At 38.1% G+C, this 18,618-nt stretch overlaps 2 protein-coding genes across 3 annotated transcripts; both read right to left on the bottom strand.

Moving 5' to 3' along the window:
• Nucleotides 1-879: 879 nt before the first annotated feature.
• Nucleotides 880-1,854, bottom strand: LOC308430583 (transformer-2 protein homolog alpha-like; the record flags this gene model as incomplete). Of its 2 annotated transcripts, XM_080929774.1 has the most annotated exons (2): nucleotides 880-1,335; nucleotides 1,525-1,854. In XM_080929774.1, 2 exons carry the CDS (start codon nucleotides 1,852-1,854, stop codon nucleotides 1,006-1,008), a joined length of 660 nt encoding a protein of 219 aa, XP_080785900.1. In that variant the 3' UTR covers nucleotides 880-1,005. The 2 variants fall into 2 exon arrangements, with proteins under 2 accessions (XP_080785900.1, XP_080785899.1); XM_080929773.1 differs by having other exon boundaries at nucleotides 880-1,854.
• Nucleotides 1,855-3,489: 1,635 nt separating this feature from the next.
• On the bottom strand, nucleotides 3,490-17,810 carry LOC308430582 (interstitial collagenase A; the record flags this gene model as incomplete). The annotated part of the gene is made up of 10 exons (XM_080929772.1): nucleotides 3,490-3,590; nucleotides 3,760-3,863; nucleotides 4,353-4,515; nucleotides 5,521-5,654; nucleotides 14,613-14,730; nucleotides 14,839-14,997; nucleotides 16,296-16,421; nucleotides 16,622-16,770; nucleotides 16,862-17,100; nucleotides 17,712-17,810. The coding sequence occupies 10 exons, from the start codon at nucleotides 17,808-17,810 to the stop codon at nucleotides 3,490-3,492; spliced, it is 1,392 nt and encodes a 463-aa protein (XP_080785898.1).
• Between the last annotated feature and the right edge of the window lie 808 nt (nucleotides 17,811-18,618).

Here is an 18,618-nt window from a genome sequence, read left to right as displayed (position 1 = left end):
TGATTCCCACAGGCCTGTGCACTTGGGCTCACAGGCATATGCACCTAATACACCAGTATGCACTTTTTAATATGCACCTTATACTCTTAGAGAAAATTAGCCTCTCAGTCTTCCCAAAGACCTGAGTCTAGTGTAGGGTGCTTCGGTTTTATGTAATGAATCCAGTGGAAGTTCCAGTCTCCCTGTACCTTCTGGCTGATAACTCTACACTGTGAGACAGAGATTTTTTTTTAAATTAACGTTTATTTGAAATTACTCTTCCACATGTATTTCAGGATCCTATACAATAACCCATGTAACCAATGTCCCAATACCAAAATTCTAACAGCAAGTTATACAATTGTTCTAGGTAATAAATAAAGGTTGTCCTTCAGTGATTAAGGGAATACTTAAGTTTCCGTAAATTTAACATAAAGACCACACTTTAAGTTTATAGGTTTAACATGTAAATTCAATACAACATGTCTTATAGGAATTACAAGTTTTTAATTTCTAAAAGGTGACTTAATTTTTAGATTCAAAGTTCTCTTCAAAGGAAATGTCCCACATTTTTTCCTAGAGCTTCAAACTTTCTACATTCAACTATTCAACTGTTCCATGCCGCTCCAGACAAACCTGACATGACTGACCTAAAGTGTTATTTATCTTCCACCAAAGCTTAAAGAGCAGTTTGTCATAACCACAGACTTCTAATGTCTACTACAATATCCATCAGAAAAAGCTTTCAAAAGATGGTTTCTTTCCTCACAGTAAGAAGTTGGCAAAGAAGCACAAAGCATGGCGCTCCTTTTTACTCAAGATGTCCAACTACTAAAAAGACAATCACACCTTTAAGAGTATAACAAAGGGTGGGAAACAGCAACATGACTGCCCATGAATAGATTAAAATAAACCAGGTTTTTGTTGTTGTTGTTTTTTTTAAAGGACTGGGAAGCAATGGAAACTTGGAAATCCAAAAATCAAAAAGAAGAAAAAGCAAAGTCCTTGGGCACAATCACTCCAGTATCAATAGCGTCTTGGGCTATAGGAATGGGATCTTGATCGTGACCTGTAGCGACTGTAGTAAGGAGAGGGCGACCTTCTTCTGTACCGGTAATCATAATCTTCATATCTATCATAGCCTCGATCATATCCTCTATCGTAGTAAGAATCTCGTCGCCTGCCACCGCCACCACCGCCGCCACCACCACCTCCTCCTCCACCACCTCCACCGCCGCTATGAGTTGGTCTGCCCATGTAAATGCCTGGCGTAGGTGTGTGTGCTCTCTTGGTGATAGAATAATCCACGCGAATTCTTCTACCATCCAGCTCCATCCCATTTGCTCTTTCCATAGCCTCCTTAGAGTCATCTATCCTCTCAAAATACACAAAAGCAAATCCATGTGACCTCCCAGTTCGCTGATCATAAACAACATTAACACCACTCAGAGGTCCATATCGAGAAAACACTTCACGAAGATCTCTCTCTGTTGTATACAGACTGAGGCCAAATACTCCCAGGCAAGTGTTAGGATCTGGGTTTGCCCTGATGCCAGTGTGCCTTCTGCGGTTAGACATCGGAGAGTGACTCCGGCTCCTCCGCCGCCTATACTCTGGTGTATAGGACCTACTTCGAGATCGTCTCCTATGAGAGTGCCACCTGGATCGAGTGTAGCGTCTATGAGAATGCCTCCTTGACCTTGACCTGGATTTTGATCTTGATCGAGAATGGGATTCAGAATGTTTGGAAACCCTTGATGGACTACGAGATCCTGACCTGCTCTCTGATTTTACACGAGCAGGAGTTCCAGTTGGAGATTTTGACTGAGAGCGAGACTCTCTGCCCTCGAAGTTGTTCTCCTCTACATCACTCATGTTGGCCAGGTGCTCCGGAGAACTAAATAAGAGATATGTCTCGGCTCGGGGGCCGACGGCCTAGTCACCGCGCTGTTTGGACTGTGGGGAGGAAGAAGGCGACAGCTACAACGGCCGGTGCGCTCCACTCCCACTAGTTCGCACGTTCAGGCAAAATGAGACAGAGATTTTAATCTCTGCCATATACCATGGATCATTGTTGTGACCATGATGTGAATTGTCAGGGAAACAACACATCTAAAAACTTCTGGATTTCTTTCAGAAATACCAACCCAATTTATAGGTACCTAATTCAGTACTTTCTTTACTGTCCAGCTTTGCCACACATATCATAGCCCACTGCTCTTAAGAGCAACTCTGAGTACATTGCCTTGGCACTTGATAATTAACAAGGATCAAATGCTGTGATTTCTTTGTTTTATGAGACATGTCTTACTGTAGACATGATTTAACCTCGTCCCAGAAATGACCTGTTTATTTTCTGAACTCAGTAAGAGGTAGTCAGCACTTTTTGGGAAGTGTGATCTTGTACAAATTCTTCCAGGGTCAGAGCAGGCTGTGCTGCTCTACACTGACTTTGTGAACTTTAAGATTCACAGGTTTGGCTACACACTATTGAGCTGGGCAGTGTTCAGCTTTGCAGTTATATCCTGAATTGATTTTGACAGCTACCATTTCTCCACTCTCACTTGGGCCATAACTTAGAATTTCTCACTTCTGCATACAACACACTGGCTGCTAAGCACCTTTAACCCTAGCAGTGTCCAGAAGTACAATGTTGGGAAAATGTCACTCCCATTTGCCTAAGTGATAAAGCAGTAACAACTTAGAAAAAATCTTTCCTGTTTTGCTTACTTTGCCTTTAAGCCATGTTTAGACTTCTTGCCTGGAACAAAGTGAATAGAGAACCCACTCATCTCTACCTAGAACAAACTCTGCAGAATTATAGAAAATTTGGGTAGACTCATTTTCTCATGAGAGTATTTCATACTGTTTGTTTTCCATTGTCAATGAGACAAACAATAATAAATTGGGCTTTACAATCAGGAAATAACACAATGAAATAGAGAATTTATAAACCATTAGTGATTTTATTTAAGTATCAAGTACTTTTGGACAGGAAATGTCTCTTAGCTGGGGATGGAGGGCACTGTAGAATGCCCAGCATGTGAGAATCAAAGGTAGAAGACTTCAGAGTCCACTGTTCTGTAAAATCCTGTCTTAAGCACCAAAACCAAAGGAGCAATGTGTTTCCTCCTGAGTACCTATTCCTGTGTTCGGAGTCAATTTTATTTTGGTAAGAGCTTTTTGGTTGACTGTCGTCCCTCAAAGAAGATGTCGAGGATCACAGTGAGAGTCATCCACTGTACAAATGCCTTTCTTCAGTGACTCATCAATCATGACATGATCTTCTTAGGCTACTAATTGTGATACTAAACTGTTTTAGTTCATAAAATATTATACTATAAATTATGAAGTTTTACAGAATAAAATTAATTTGTACTTGGTAGCTCTGTGTACCAGCTCTTCTGGAAGGTAAAAAAATTAACAATATTTGGCTCTTCAGAAAAATTATCTTCTTTAAGATCATGGAATATGTATTTCCATTAACTTGGTAACAGCTTGCCAATATATTTAGCAGTTGAACCAGGTACTAGAATCTCGGGATTCATCAACTCTTCTTATTTGGAGGTTAAATCTGTGTTGAACTGTTTGGTGAAAGAAATAAAAATTTTCTGGAAATAAAAAAGATATTATATAATACATGAGGTTTCCAGATATCAGCTCAATCCTGAGTGCTGCATGCCATCAACAGTATGCATATTTTTTATGTCTGCCATCCAGATAGCACTGCTATTACTTTTAATAATTAATAAAACCGAGAAAGTACGTTTATATTCTTACCTCCTTTCTGGAAAACATCATCAACTTTATTGTCAATTCCAGGAAAGTCTTCTGCTATTAATCTAGGATAACCTGGATCCATCAACCGTGTATTTTCATCATACCTGATCAAAAAGTGGTTAAAAGTATCAGCACCTTTGACTAAACATGAGGGTTGCTTAAAATACTCATAGAAAACATAAGAGCATAGATGGCATAGAAATGTTTGATTCTTGAGAGTATAAAAGAATGAATTGGGTGAGGAAATGTAGAATGTTGGATATATCAAAATATTCTTAAGGTCCTTCTAAAATCCAGTGAACTACATTGATATTCTCTTAAAGTAAAATACTTTGTTAATGGTAAATTTAGGCCAAAGTAGTTTAAGAAGTTGATTGCCCTTTCTCCTCCACCTTTCCATAGCATAGAATAGCGAGACGGGCTCATTGGATTTCCTGTACCAGCAAGTACTTTGTAATGCCTACTGGTCCATGCTCAATGGCCACAGACATTTATATAAAAGGCAGTTTGACAATGCCATTTGAAATTCATTTAAAAACCTTTCTGTATAGAAACAACTGGCACCCTCATTTTACTCATATTTTAGTCTTTACCTCCAGTACATGTTGTCTACAAAGAAGTAAGTTTTTCCAGTCTCTTCCTCACAAACAGCAGCATCAATGTGTGCCACATAGCTGGGGAAGCCAAAGAAGCTGTGGATGTCTGTGGGGAATCCTCTCAGTACACTCTGTTCTCGAACAGCCCAGACTTTATTGCCTGCCAATCAAACACTACACATCAACCTCCTTGTCTACTTTTTCAGCTAAGCTTCACAATCTAAAACAGTGTCCTAGCTACAGACTGAAACCACGCTAGGAAAGAGCTTGGTGTCTTCTTTTCTGTTGAATGTTGACATCAGGACCCAATCTCAAAGCAATTAAACGAGTTTACCTTTTGTTTGATTGTTGTGTTTTTGAGACAAGAAACTTATATTGAAATCTAGTTTTGTCTAGAATCCATTGCATAATCAGGCCTGACCTCCAATTTGCAGCAATTCTCCTGCCTCAATCTCTTCACTATTAGGAATAAAGGCATGAGTTTCTAAGCTTAGTTTATATGAGATTTCTTTTCCTTCCCAGGCCATTCTAATCTGTAAAACACATTGAAAATTATCTCTTGTTCCCTCACCCATTGCAGTTGAAGTTTCATTCCAAAGCCATACCCTCAAACAACTATAATTTTTAATCCATTTCTGTAGATGTGTAAATTTATGCAGATTCGACTGACATACACAATGATTTCAAGGAAAAAGCTCTGAGAGGACAGGCAGAGAAACATGTTTCTACCACTTTACTAGGAGAAGTCAGTCAGCAGTACCTGGTTGGACTACTTGCTAATGGATTCACCTTCTCTCAAGAGGATTCTTGACACCACAATGGGGGTCTAGGAAATTGCATACACAAAATCATATTTTGTAGAACTGGCTCATGACACTCAGTTTTATTTCTGAGCATTTCCAGGCATATGGAAGAAGATTAAAACATAGGAACTACTTCAAAGGTCTTAAGTCTAAAGATCTCTGGTTATTTACATCTTAATAAAAAATGATGCTGAGTACACAATATAACTTAAATAAGCTGTTGGGCTCCCATGAACTTACTTGGAGAAGCTTGAACATTCAGAAGTCTGTGCAGTGAATGTAGATAATACCCTTTTATCTCAGTCCAAAAGTGAATGAAAATTTAGTTTATAAAAACCAAAAGTAACAATGAGAAACATTACCTTTGAAATAGCGGACTTGATCTATCATACTAGCTTCATAAGCAGCATCAAGTTTACCTGGCAGATTTGGCCAGAGAATACCTATCAAATTGAGCTCAGCTTCTGGCATGAAGTTATTTACACGAATGTAGAACCTGATTCAAAAGGAAGAGAAAGTGTGGCTGTCAGTGGGTCACCCAGCAATCTTCAGCCTCTTCTCCCTGGAGTGATCCTGTTAGCAAATGTCTACTGTCTCCCTGAAGGAGGGGTCAGGGATGGTTTCTGCTTGACACACTTATTGATTGATGGAAATACTCATGCTGTGGCAATTATTGAGCCTGACAGTAACACATCACATGGGATCCCAATCTCTTGGAGACACAAATGGCATACCAAACTGAAGGATAGAAGGAATAAAAGGTATTGTGAATACGAGTGGACGAGAGCAGAGCAGTTAGTGCTGTCCAGGCATGCATGAAGCTCTCATTTGAGCCTCCGGACTATTTACAGCATTCAGTGAGGGAGATGCTAAAGCAATTCTTTATCTTTATTACTGGTGGTTCTAGTATAATTTAATTTAACTCTTATATTAGCAGTGACTCACAGTCAATTTTTATGAACCTTCAAACTATATAGTTAGCTTTGGTGAGCCATAAGGTGCAGGCTGTAGAATGTGGCCAGCTGCAATAGAGCATCCTGTGCTAACATCCTGTATTTAGAGAAGGTATCTCTTAGTATGTGAGGGTGCGTGGACACTCCTGTGGATATCCAAACCCAGGGAAAATTAAATCCATCATAGGAAGCATAATTTTTTAATTTGTGAGGGTATTACCACTGGCCCCTCTACAACCCCAACTTTTTCACACAGCCAGATATTCCACATCCTTCACCAGCATCTAGTCCAGTAAGTCTTCCTGATCTCTTCAACTTCTACAATCTAGCCTGGGTGCAACATCCAGCATCCCAGTTAAGTCTATTTGCACCATAAAATTTAGACTTTTGCTACAACTCTACTATTCAGCCCATATGCCCCACCAACACCACATTCAACTTTTCACCCAACCAGGCTTATACTCCATCCAGGCTTAGATCAAGAGAAACAGGATATCATAATTTAAATGTTAATTATACATAACAAAGAAAGGTTATTTAAATTTTCTAGGGAAAAAGCACAAGCCACATATGAAGAAAATTTATTAATAACACATGTCTCAATGTAAACTTTGAAAACCAGAAGATCCCACACCAATATATTTTAAATTCTAAAAACATTTGGCAGGTAGTCTAAGTTAATACAGCCAACTAAACTATCCACCTTAATTGAAGGAGAAAGAAAAAGGTTCCTTGTGTATTCCAAGCTTTTAGGCTAATATTACTTACCAGTGAGTACATACCATGTGAGTTCTTTTGGGGCTGGGTTACCTCACTAAGAATGATATTTTGTAATTCCATCCATTTGACTCAATTTCATGAAGTCATTGCTTTTAATAGCTGAATAGTATTCTATTGTGCAAATGTACCACAATTTCTGTATCTAGTCTTCTGTTGAAGGACATATGAGTTGTTTCCAGCTTCTGACTATTATAAATAAAGCTTCTATGAACATGGTGGAGCATATGTCCTTGCTATATGTTGGATCATCTTTTGGGTTTATGCCCAGGATGGGTATAGCTGGGTTCTCATGTTCAATTTTCTGAGGAACTTCAGAATGATTTCCAGAGTGATTTCACCAACTTGCAATCCTACTAACAACAGAGGAGTGTTCCTCTTTCTCCACGTCCTTGCCAGCACCTGCTGTCACCAGAGTTTTTGATCTTAGCCATTCTGACTGGAGTGAGGTGGAATCTTAGGGTTGTTTTGATTTTCATTTTCCTAATGACTAAGGATGTTGAACATTTCTTTATGTGCTTCTCAGCCATTCAGTATTCCTCAGTTGAGAACTTTTTGTTTAGCTCTGTACCCTATTTTTAATAGGGTTATTGGATTCTCTGTAGTTTAGCTCTTAGAGTTCTTTGTATATATTGGATTATAAATCATCTATCAGATGCAGGATTGGTAAAGATCTTTTCCCAGTCTGTTGGTTGCTGTTTTTCTTATTAATAGTGTCGATTGCCTTATAAATGTTTTGCAATATTATGAGATCCCATTTGTTGATTCTTGATTTTAGAACATACACTATTGGTATTCTGTCCAAGATATTTTCTCTAGTGCCCATGTGTTCAAGATTCTTCCCCACATTCTCTGCTATTAGTCTGAGTGTATCTGGTTTTATTTGAAGGTCCTTGATCCACTTAGACTTAAGTTTTTTTTTTTTTTTACAAGGGAATAAGAATGGATCAGTTTGCATTCTTTTACGTGATGACCTTCAGTTGAACCAGTACCATTCATTGAAAATGCCATCTTTTTTTACACTGGATGTTGTTAGCTCCCTTGTCAAAGTTCAAATGACCATAGGTGTGTGTGTTTATTTCTGAGTCTTCAGTTTTATTACACTGATCTACCTGCCTATCCCTGGACCAATACCTTGCAGTTTTAATCACTATTGCTCTGTAATACAGCTTGAGGTCATGGATAGTGATTCCCTCAGAAGTTATTTTATTGTTGAGAATAGTTTTTGCTATCCTGGGTCTTTTTTTATTCCAAATGAATTTTCAAATTGGTCTTTCCAACTCTATGCAGAATTGGCTTGGAATTTTGATGGGGATTTCATTGGATCTATGGATTGCTTTGAGTAAGATGGCCATCTTTCTATATTAATCCTGCCAATCCAAGAGTATGGGAGATATATTTCATCTTCTGAGTTCTTCAATTTCTTTCTTCAGTGACTTGAATTTCTTTTCATACAGATCTTTCAATTGCGTGGTTAGAGTCACATCAAGGTATTTTATATTGTTTGTGACTATTATGAAGTCATATTTGTCACTAACTTCTTTCTCAGCCTCTCTATCCTTTGAGTAGAGGAAAGATACTTATTTGTTTGAGTTAAATTTATATTCAGCTACCTTGCTGAAGTTCTTTACCAGGTTTGTGAGTCCTCTGGTGAGATTTTTGGGTTGCTTAAGTATACTATTATATCATTTTAAAATACTGATATTTTGACTTTTTCCTTTCTAATTTGTATCCCTTTAACATTCTTTTGTTGTCTAATTGCTCTCACTAGGATTTTGAGTACTATACTGAGTCGGTAGGGAGAGAGCAGACAGCCTTGTCTAGTCCCTGATTTTAGAATTATTGCTTCAAGTTTCTCTCCACTTAGTTTGATGTTGGCTACTGGTTTGCTGTATGTTGATTTTAGTATGTTTAGATATGGGCTTTAAATTTCTGATCCTACCAAGACTTTAACATGAAGAACTGTTGAATTTTGTCAAATGCCTTCTCAGCATCTAATGAGATGATCATCTGTTTTTTCCATTTAGTTTGTTTATATAGTAGATTATGTTGATGTATTTCAATATATCGAACCATTCCTGCATTCCCAATATAGAATATATCTTAAATTAATGAGCATTTACTAATAAAAAGTCAGCTATCTCCAAAGGAGTCTATTTTGGGATGCAAAGTATGTAGAGCAGTAAAATGCTAGCACAAAATGAACTCAATAACAACTGGGAGGTTCTCTGTTTTCTAATGTTTGACAGAGTGTTTTTTTTTAAATCTTCTTCTTCTTATTATTATTAAGTCCAATAAGCATCATTATTTCTGGATTTTGTGTGGTTAGAAGGTTTTTAATGTGAAGGGATGTGTGTATGTATAAGTCTACATTACTATCTTGCAATTTTGGCTCTTTTCATCTATTTGTTTGTTTTGTCTGATTTCAAATTGTTTACATTAGTTTTATTTCATTTTATCTTATTTTAGTATAATTTTTTGATCCCTGTTTGTTTTGTTTAGAGTGACTTAACTGGGTAGATTCTGATGGGAGGAAAATGGACAGAATCTCAGAGGAATTGGGTGAGGGAAAATTGTTTTTAGATTATATTGGATGAAAAAGTCGGTTATTCATGAAAGGTAAAAAGAAGCAGAAAAAAAGAAAAAGAAAAATGTTCCATGATATAAACAACCTAAGAAATTCTATCTAAAAACCCAAATCTAAAGAAAATATACAAAACAGTATTTTGGCTGAAGAGAGATGTTGGGTAAATATGAAGCCATAATTACTAAAATACATTATGTTATTGGGAACATGAACAACCACAAATATCAACAACATGACTACAATTAATACACACACACATACATGTACACCTGGAAATTACACACCAATATGCCTGATGAATATAGACTCAGAATACAGAAAAGAGAATGCAAACACACATTAAAAACAGTTATACACTATAATCAGTTTGACTTTATCTCTGAAATGGAGAGTTGGTTCAATACATGTATGTCAGTAATTTCAATAAATCACATAAGCGAACTTAGCAAAAAAATTACATTATCATTTGAATGGCTACACAAAAATCTTTTCAAAATTCACCATGCCCTCATAATAAATGTCCTAGAGTATGTAGGACTAAAGTGAATACACCTAAATACAACAATATACATCATTCCATATAGAGAAAAATTTGAAGCAATTCCACTGAAGTTGCGATGAAAACCAGGAAGGCCCACCATCCTACCCACTGGTTCACACCATGTTCATAGTTCTCAGTGGAGCAATAAGTCAGGAGAAGAAAATTAAATCTATTTGTTGATGGGTTGATATTATACATTAGAGATCCCCAGAATTTAACCAGAGAACTTATAGAAACATTAAATAAATTAAGAGCATTGCAGGATACTGAATCAACTCACACAAATCAGTAGCTTAGCTTTACACCAACAGCAAACATATAGAGAAGGATAAACTCCTATTCACAATAGCCTCAAAGAAAAGAAAATGTCTAGGAATAAACCTAACCAAGAAAGTGAAGGACCTATAAAATGAAAGCTTCAAACCTCTTTAGGTTCCACACACTAGCTGCAAGTCCTCATTGCTGAATTTTAATTTCTATTTAGCTTATTATACAAAAAGAAATCAAGATGGAGCCTAATGTGAAGTCTTCACCCACAGTATCTTTGGTACAGGAAGAAATCTTTATGGTACCCAAAGAGAAACGTAAACATCAACCTAACTAGCTGAACTATAACCTACTAGTTGAAAATCTTTTGAACTACAATGGTGTACTCCTGACTACAAGATATGCAAGAGCAATGAGGACACAAAGCTGTGAGAGGAACCCAACAATATCTGATTTGACTTAGGGCCCACTCTACCATATAACACATCTATACCCATCGCTGCTTGGTTGACCAAGAACCAAAGATTATATAAGCCAGTGATCTAAAGTAAAACAAAATTCTCTCTCTCTCTCTCTCTCTCTCTCTCTCTCTCTCTCTCTCTCTCTCTCTCTCTCTCTCTGTGTGTGTGTGTGTGTATGTGTGTATGTATGTGTATGTAACAATCAATAAATTGAAGCTTCCTCCAGTAGCAAATAGAAACAAATACAAAGAGTCATGGCCGGACAATATGCAAAGAGTGAGAAACCATAGAAAACTCAGCTCTAAATCAATGTACTTCTATCTACTCATAAAAGCTCAAACTCTCAACTTGGTGTAAATTCTATTCAAATTGATTCATTTGAACAATTCAAACATATTCAGTATTTTTAAAACCTTTTAAATTCATAATGTGTCTGGCTCTATGACTAATAAAATAAAAGCTAAAATCAACCAACCAACCAACCACACAAACAAACAAAAGCCCTTTGTGTGACTGAAAGTTATAAAATTTTGAGTTGAATAAGCAAACAAAAAAAATTACTGTGGTCTAGAAGGGGACCAGAATGCTTTCAGCTCAATACACTGACAGCAAATTGTACTTCCCTCATCTGAGGAGGGATTCATAGCATCCTGGCTGTTCTCTTCTGCCTGGGGGAGAGTCAGAACTCTTCCAGAAATGGCTTCTTGCCTTTTCTTCCATGATCCTCTAAAGGACAAAGGGAGCCTTCAGGTGCAGAGCCAAGATGAAGAAGGACTTAGAAGGCCATACATAAATACATACATACATACATACATACATACATACATACATACATACATACATTCATACATGTATATTGTTGGGAAAAGTATCTTTTATCTTCATCATTGCTTTACTGCATTTTTAAATAGTTATTTGCATTATTTGGGAACAAAGAAAAAATAGATATTTCCTTGATTTTTATAAAAAAATAAACTTCATATTTGATAAAACTCTTAAACAATTATCTTACCTTCCCAAAAATATAATACAAAATATTTCCAAAATAATAAGGTCAATAAGTTAAGGATCTAGAGACTAACAGACACATACAATTGCTGTTGTGCTGACTCCCAGGCACAAAACCAAACCAAACCAAAAGTCCTTTGAAGATGCTCTAGGTTTTCTTTTGCGAGTCTTATGGATTCAGAATTATAGTCATTTGCCAGTCAAAATCTATAGAATCAAACTGACTGTCTACAAATAAAAAATATTGCTGGCTCTGATATGTGAGTGCTGGGTTTGGCATGACAGTGATGATTATTGCTGCATGAGACAGGCACTATACAAGTATGCAAATAATGCACAGCACTGAGTGCCCGGGACTCCAACTACTGTTCCATGATGTTATCTCCTGACAGCTGGCATGAAGATTAGTGCTGCCCTGGCCCAGGAGGGAACAGCCCAATGAATACCAACTTAGAACCAGTGCCATTGGCACATTGTAGAAACTTGTACATGCACACAAGTGTACATAATGTACACACATACAGGCCCTGGTCACTGGTAATGATCACAGGAAACTATGACAAGGATTGGAAGAATAAACCAATAAGGCACCAAGACAAATGATTTTTGTCCAACTTAGAAAACTTCAAAATGTGAGGAGGGAAAAATATAAAGTTAAATTAAAAAAATAAAATCAAACTGTCCTAATATCTGTCCATTAGAGTCATTGAGGATTTGTTTCTTCCTTTAGACTATCTAAATCCTCATCCTCTTGTCTGTGAAGCATCCCAATGCTTAGCGGGGTGAGTGGGGTAGCCAAAGGCATGTGCCCTGGACCTAAAATCACCACAAGTCCTCTCAGCTACACAAAGTTGGCAGTACAGAAGTTGCTGTTATCCTTACAGATATAAATAGTGGGGGAAACCGTGAGGTGGGAAGAAAGGGTAGCCATTGGAAGGCAGCTTCCCTCTTCCCTCCCGTAGGGCCAGACACTCTGGGTTGGCTTCAGGGAAGCAGTTCAGTTCTGTTTTCTTTGTCTCTGTAAAGTTATGGAAGATGAGAAGGGGAACACAAACAGAGAACAGATAGCAAGAGGCTTCTGAAGCTCCTTCCAAAGGCATTCCTCACATAGTCCTCACTCTGGCAGCACATTCATTACAACTCTCCCATCATTTCTAAAGGGTATTAATTGGGTTTTTTTCTTTTTTATTTTTTTTTAGCTTTGGCACACTGTTAAGATGGAAAAAAATCATTCTAAAAATGAATTAAATTACATTTATCCATGTCATCCCACAACTTTTAGATACTCTTTATGCCTTTCTAGATTCTTCCAGAATTTTCCATTTTCTTTGTGAGAAGGGAACTGACTGGGGAGGTGGGTGTGCAGCAGATTCTGGGAAGACTAAACAAGGGAAGAGGTCTCCAAGATAAGAAAAGAACCTCATTTGAAAAACAGAAGTGGTACTGAGTCAGTACTGAGGTTTCCCCAGAAGGGGCTCCATAATACGAAGCATAAGACATTCACAGATTTCTGCATGTAAGTGTCCAAGGTCTTGTGAAAGCCATTCAAGTTTTAATTCTAACTCAAGTGAGCAAGGGTATGGTTTTTACAATGTGAACATCCTCTAAGTGCTTAATTCCCAGTGGGAATTCCACTTAGTACCTGGAACATTAAGCTGGCTCAAGCTTAGCTTCCTCTATTCTCACCCCCCAGGCCCAGTTGCTGCAAATGAAAATCGGGATGCTTAGACTCCAGCTCCTTTTCTTGGGAAGCTTTGTGAAATTTGACTTGCTTAGCCATTTTAGCTCCCTAAATTCAGTCCCCTCTCTGTATTGTTCATGGTACTTTCTGGCTGATGTCCTGCCATTTCCCAGTAACGGCCCACACTCTTAATGAATGAATAGGTAAACAGGATAGGAAAGCAAACAGACACTTTTAATGGCAGAGAAACTGTGAGGAGTTTCTATATACAGGCTAAAAAAGAGGAGGAAAAGAAACCAGATCTCTCCACCAGTAGCTTTACACTGTTTTCATATTACAAACCTTAAGTTTGGAAAATAAGTGACAGTGATCTCCCAAGTTTAAAGCCAGATTTTCCCCAAAGCAGCTACACCATACCCTAGTAGTCCTAAAATAATCAATACTCCAAACTTATGCTTTGTAATATGGGAAATGTATCTTAAAATGACTTTTCCTTTTAAAGTAACATCATTCATCAAAACACAGATTAACACACCTAAAACCTGTTCACATTGAAAGGCAGGAGATTAATATGTATTATTCCACCCATGAGCTCTGTGTCCTCAGAGGAACTCTTTTTATACTGCCCTAATCCATAAAGTGACATTATATTCTCTATAGTGATATTATCTCTGAACCAGTTGATATAATGCATGTGAAATTCAGTCAGTATACATTATAATAAAGAAGAAAAGGGGAATGAAAAAGAAAGGGGGAGAAAGAGAAAGAGATGGAGAGGGAAGGAGGGATGGACAGAGAGAGAAAGAGAGAGGGAGAGGGAGGGAGGAAGAGAGAGATAGGGAGAGAGAGGGAAAAGGCAAGGGAGAGGGGGGAGGACAGAAGGGAGGTAAGAACTGATGGAGAATGAGTGAGAGAAAGGAGAAAGATGGAGAGAAAGAAGGAGTAGAGAAGGTATGGAAAGAGTAAGGGAGAGAGGAAGAAGAGAAGAAGGAGGAGGAAGAGGAGGATAAGAAGAAGAAGAAGAAGGAGGAGGAGGAGGAGGAGGAGGAGGAGGAGGACGAAGAAGGAGAAGGAGAAGGAAAAGAAATGTATGCAATTGTTACCTTGTAGTGTAAGGCTAACACATGAGCCACATTCGTGGCTTAAATTAGTGAATAAAGGAAACAATAAAGATCTTACCTGCCTTTAAAGAACATCACCTCACCCCTAAATGTAGTTATCGCGTCAAAGGTTAGATCACCATCACATGGGTTTGGTGTTGTTGTACCTGTTGGCTGGACAGGATTTGGGGAAGGCCCTAAAGAACAATAGTAAAGAGCTGGAGTTAGTTTCCATGGTTCTGAAAGGCCACCTATTTAGATTACAAAAATGCCCTCGACTGTGCAGCTAAGGTTGGTTCACTTACCATATAAAGACTGGATGCGATTAATATCGTCCTGGTTTAGCACAAAATCTTCCATGTACCATGTGTAGCTAGGGAACATTAGTGCTCCTATATCTCTAGAATGAGTGAGTCCAAGGGAGTGGCCCAGTTCATGAGCCGTAACATAGAACAGGTTGAAATCTAGGACAAAGAGATCATTGTAATTATTAAAAATCATTTTGAGATATCATTAAGGAAATAATCTTCCAAGGTGAAGATTTACATCTTCTTAGTAACTTTTTGAACTACATATATGCATGAACAGTGTTTTCCAGATGGTGAAAGTATACTTTAACTAGTAAAGAGGCACAGTCAAGCCTACACCCTAAGGTTAAATTTTACAATAGAGTTCTCACTGACTTAAGGTCCAGCTGAGATGAGTTCATGTTAACCCTGAGCTGGGACAAGCTCCTTCTCAGAGGATCAATGAAACTCTGCTAACAATTCATACTTCTTATTTACAAAGCTGATAGACACTTGCTGTTGTGAAATTTGTAAAGTACACTGAAGTGTTACAAAAAACCTTTTTGTTCAGTTTTCCAAATTTAATAACAAATTTGTTAAATTTTATTGCATCCTTTCTGTAAGGAAAATTTGGGGTCTGTAAGTATGACTGTGACATTAAACATTTTCTTTCTTCTGAAAAGAAAATTTGTCATTTTCTTTGTTTATTCTATTCGTTTTTTGTTTATGTGAGCGTGCTCATACATACACATGTAAATGTATGTATGCTCACATTTATGCATGCAAGCACAGTGTGTACTTGGGATGCCTGTGCAGAAGGGAGAGAACAACTTAAAGGACTCAGTTTTCTTCCACTAGGCAGGTCTTGAAAATCAAAATGAGGATTTCAGATGTTGCATCTTGCCAGCTCTCTGAATTTTTTTATTCCTGCTTATTTATTTTATTTATTCTCATACAATATATCCTGACTGTACTGCAGCTTTTCTGCCCTTCACTCCTTACAGCCTTTTCTTGACTTACTGTCTCTCTCATGTCTTTTCTGTTTCCATTTAAAAAAAAGCAGGCTTCCCATTGATATCGACAGCACAAAATGCAGAAAGACTAAGCACAAACCCTCTTATCATGACTTGATGAGGAAATGTAGCAGGTGATTAAAGCCCCTGAGCAAAGGCAAAAGAGTCAGAGACACTCCTAACCCCACTGTTAGAAGTCCCACAAACATCTCAAGCTAAAGAACCATAGGTTTTATGCATGAGACCTAGCACACATAAGAGAAGTTTCAGTGACCCATTTGCCACCAGGAAGATGATATGCAATCAGAAAATACTCCTGTCCCATGCTTCTCAGTGTGTTAATAATTCTCTGGTGGTAGATTATCTGCTTCCATAAATGCATTCTATCCATTAAATAACCCAACACTGCAATGAACTAGGAAAGGCCAGGTAAACTGAAAGAAGAAGCATCAGTGAACTTACTCTCACTGCTGTCAGTCCATCTCTCATCAAGATCATAATGAACATCACCTCCCAATCCAGGGCCTGGCTGGAAAGTGTGTGCAAGTCCATAGTTAGGTCCGTCAAATGGGTTATTGTCACCATGGTCTACAAGAAACAAAGATTCAACAAAAGGCTCATTCAGTTCTCACATTAGTTAGCTCAGAGTTTCGTTGAACAGTCAGTGTAATTCCATCCAATGTGGTATTATTTCCCTCCTCAGCCTCACAAAATCAATGTTCTTCAACAAGGAACTCTTCCTGAAAAGCAGAGGAGATAGAAAGGCAAGGTGGGGATAAAGAGTTTACCTCCTCTGTGGAAGGAGAGCACAATATCTCCTTCCTCCTCAAAGACCCTTTCAAAGGTTAGTGGTGTCACATCACTCCAGACTCTAAAGGCTCTCCTAATGGCATCTTCCACAACAGTTCTTGGCAAATATGGTGTGTAGTTTAAAATGCTAAGAAAAATAAGGTGGAGATACAGTGTATCATGTTTTTTCTGTTCCAGGAGTGTAGTTTTGCCCTCCTTTTGATACCCCATCTAGTTACCTGTAAGTCAGATGTGTTTTAGTCCAGTGAGGATTGTTGTGAGTAATAGCATATGGGGCCACATCAGGAACCCCACACCTGGGCTTCCTCATAACTCTCAGGGTTTCAGGATCTGAATTCCCAGTCACTTTCAGCCCAAATAACTGCTGCATTTGCCTCAGCTTTTCTGCCATCACCTTCTTGCTATTCACATTTTTAGCTTGCATGTCTTTGCCTAAATTGTAGTTTTCCAGGTATTTCTGAGAAAATATGACATTAATGAACTATTAGGGGCTGGAGACTGTTCATCAGTTAAGAGGACTTACTGCTGACAGAGAGCACAGGCTCAGGTAATCTAAGGTTCTGTTGGCCTCTACCCATGGTGGATGTACACATAGCATGCACATTCATAATCATAATTACGAATAGGAAAAGATTCAGTCATTAAAACACTAAAAGGAGAAATGGCTCTCATGTTTAAAAAATGATATCCTGACACTTTAGCCAAAACAGAGAATTACTTTTCTAGCTTTGATTAGCTTTTCCTACCCTCAGTACCCTACTTACTTTAGAACAGAGATCCACAGCATTAACTACTGAAAAGTGTGAAGTTTGTGCCAAAACAAGATTTGTAGGAAAGGTTCACACTCTTGCACAATCCCACTTATAGAGGGAGTTGCCCCTCCTTGCTTGAGTCCCCTCTTCCCCAACCAGAAAGAGAAATCTATATTTGGCTATATACATTTTTGAGAAGGTTACATTTCTGGTAAACACCATTTTTCTAAGACAAAAATCCATTTTATAAATACCATCTGGCTATAATCAAAGGATGAAAACTGAAGACTACATGTACAATGTAGTATTTATTTACCCAGACTGTCTCCACATTTTGCTGGACTTTGTCCTGAAAAATGGGGAAACTGTATGAGCTGGTACCCCAGAGAAGCAACAGGAAAGGAAGGCTGGGCATGCTGAAGCTTTACTCTGGGAAAGTTCACCAGTGGCCTCCTTCCGTTCTGCTCCAACATCTTATCCTGGAACATCCAAGTTTATATAGAGACTTCTACTTCTAGAAAGCCAGAGGCCATCTGACTCATGGGTGACAGCATCCTCTTCAGTAGCAGGGAGGAAATCACACACTTTGACCTTAACAGATAATTTAAGCTGGTTTGGTGTAACAATCCCAGGATAACATCCAGCAGAACATGTGCGAAATGGAGGGTCTTCAGCATTTAAACTGCTGTTTTCTAATTCATATCCATTGTATTTGAAAAAGGTTCCCTAGAGATAGCATATTCTAAGAATTTTGTGTGTGTCTGTATGTATATGTGAATATGTGTATTTGTGTGTGGTATGTAGGTATCATATATGTGTATTTGTGTATGTGTGTGAATATGCATATGTGTGAGTATATGGTATTTGTGTATTTGACTGTATATTTGCATGTTTGTGTGTGTGTGTGCGCAGGGGGTTAATATATGTTCACATGCTTGTGTATGAGTATGTACTTGAGGTTAGAATACAGCCCTGGTTCCTCTTCCTCAGTAGCTACCCATTTTAGTTTTGTAAATGGTGTCTCATTATTCTGAGCTTACCTAGAAGGTCACACATCTACAGTGCTGGGATGCTGAGATTACAAGCACATACCTTCATGTTTTACTCTTTCTGGATCAAAGTCAACCTTCTCTTTTTCCATATCCAGCACTTTTCCAGTTAAGCCATCCCTACAGTCCTCTGTGACCCTTATACTAAGCAGGTTTTGCTACACAGTTTTCCTG

Source organism: Micromys minutus, assembly GCF_963924665.1.
Source record: "Micromys minutus genome assembly, chromosome: 16".
NCBI lineage: Eukaryota > Metazoa > Chordata > Mammalia > Rodentia > Muridae > Micromys > Micromys minutus.
The sequence above is the reverse complement of the archived record's forward strand: the minus strand, read 5'-3'. Positions and strand labels throughout refer to the sequence as shown.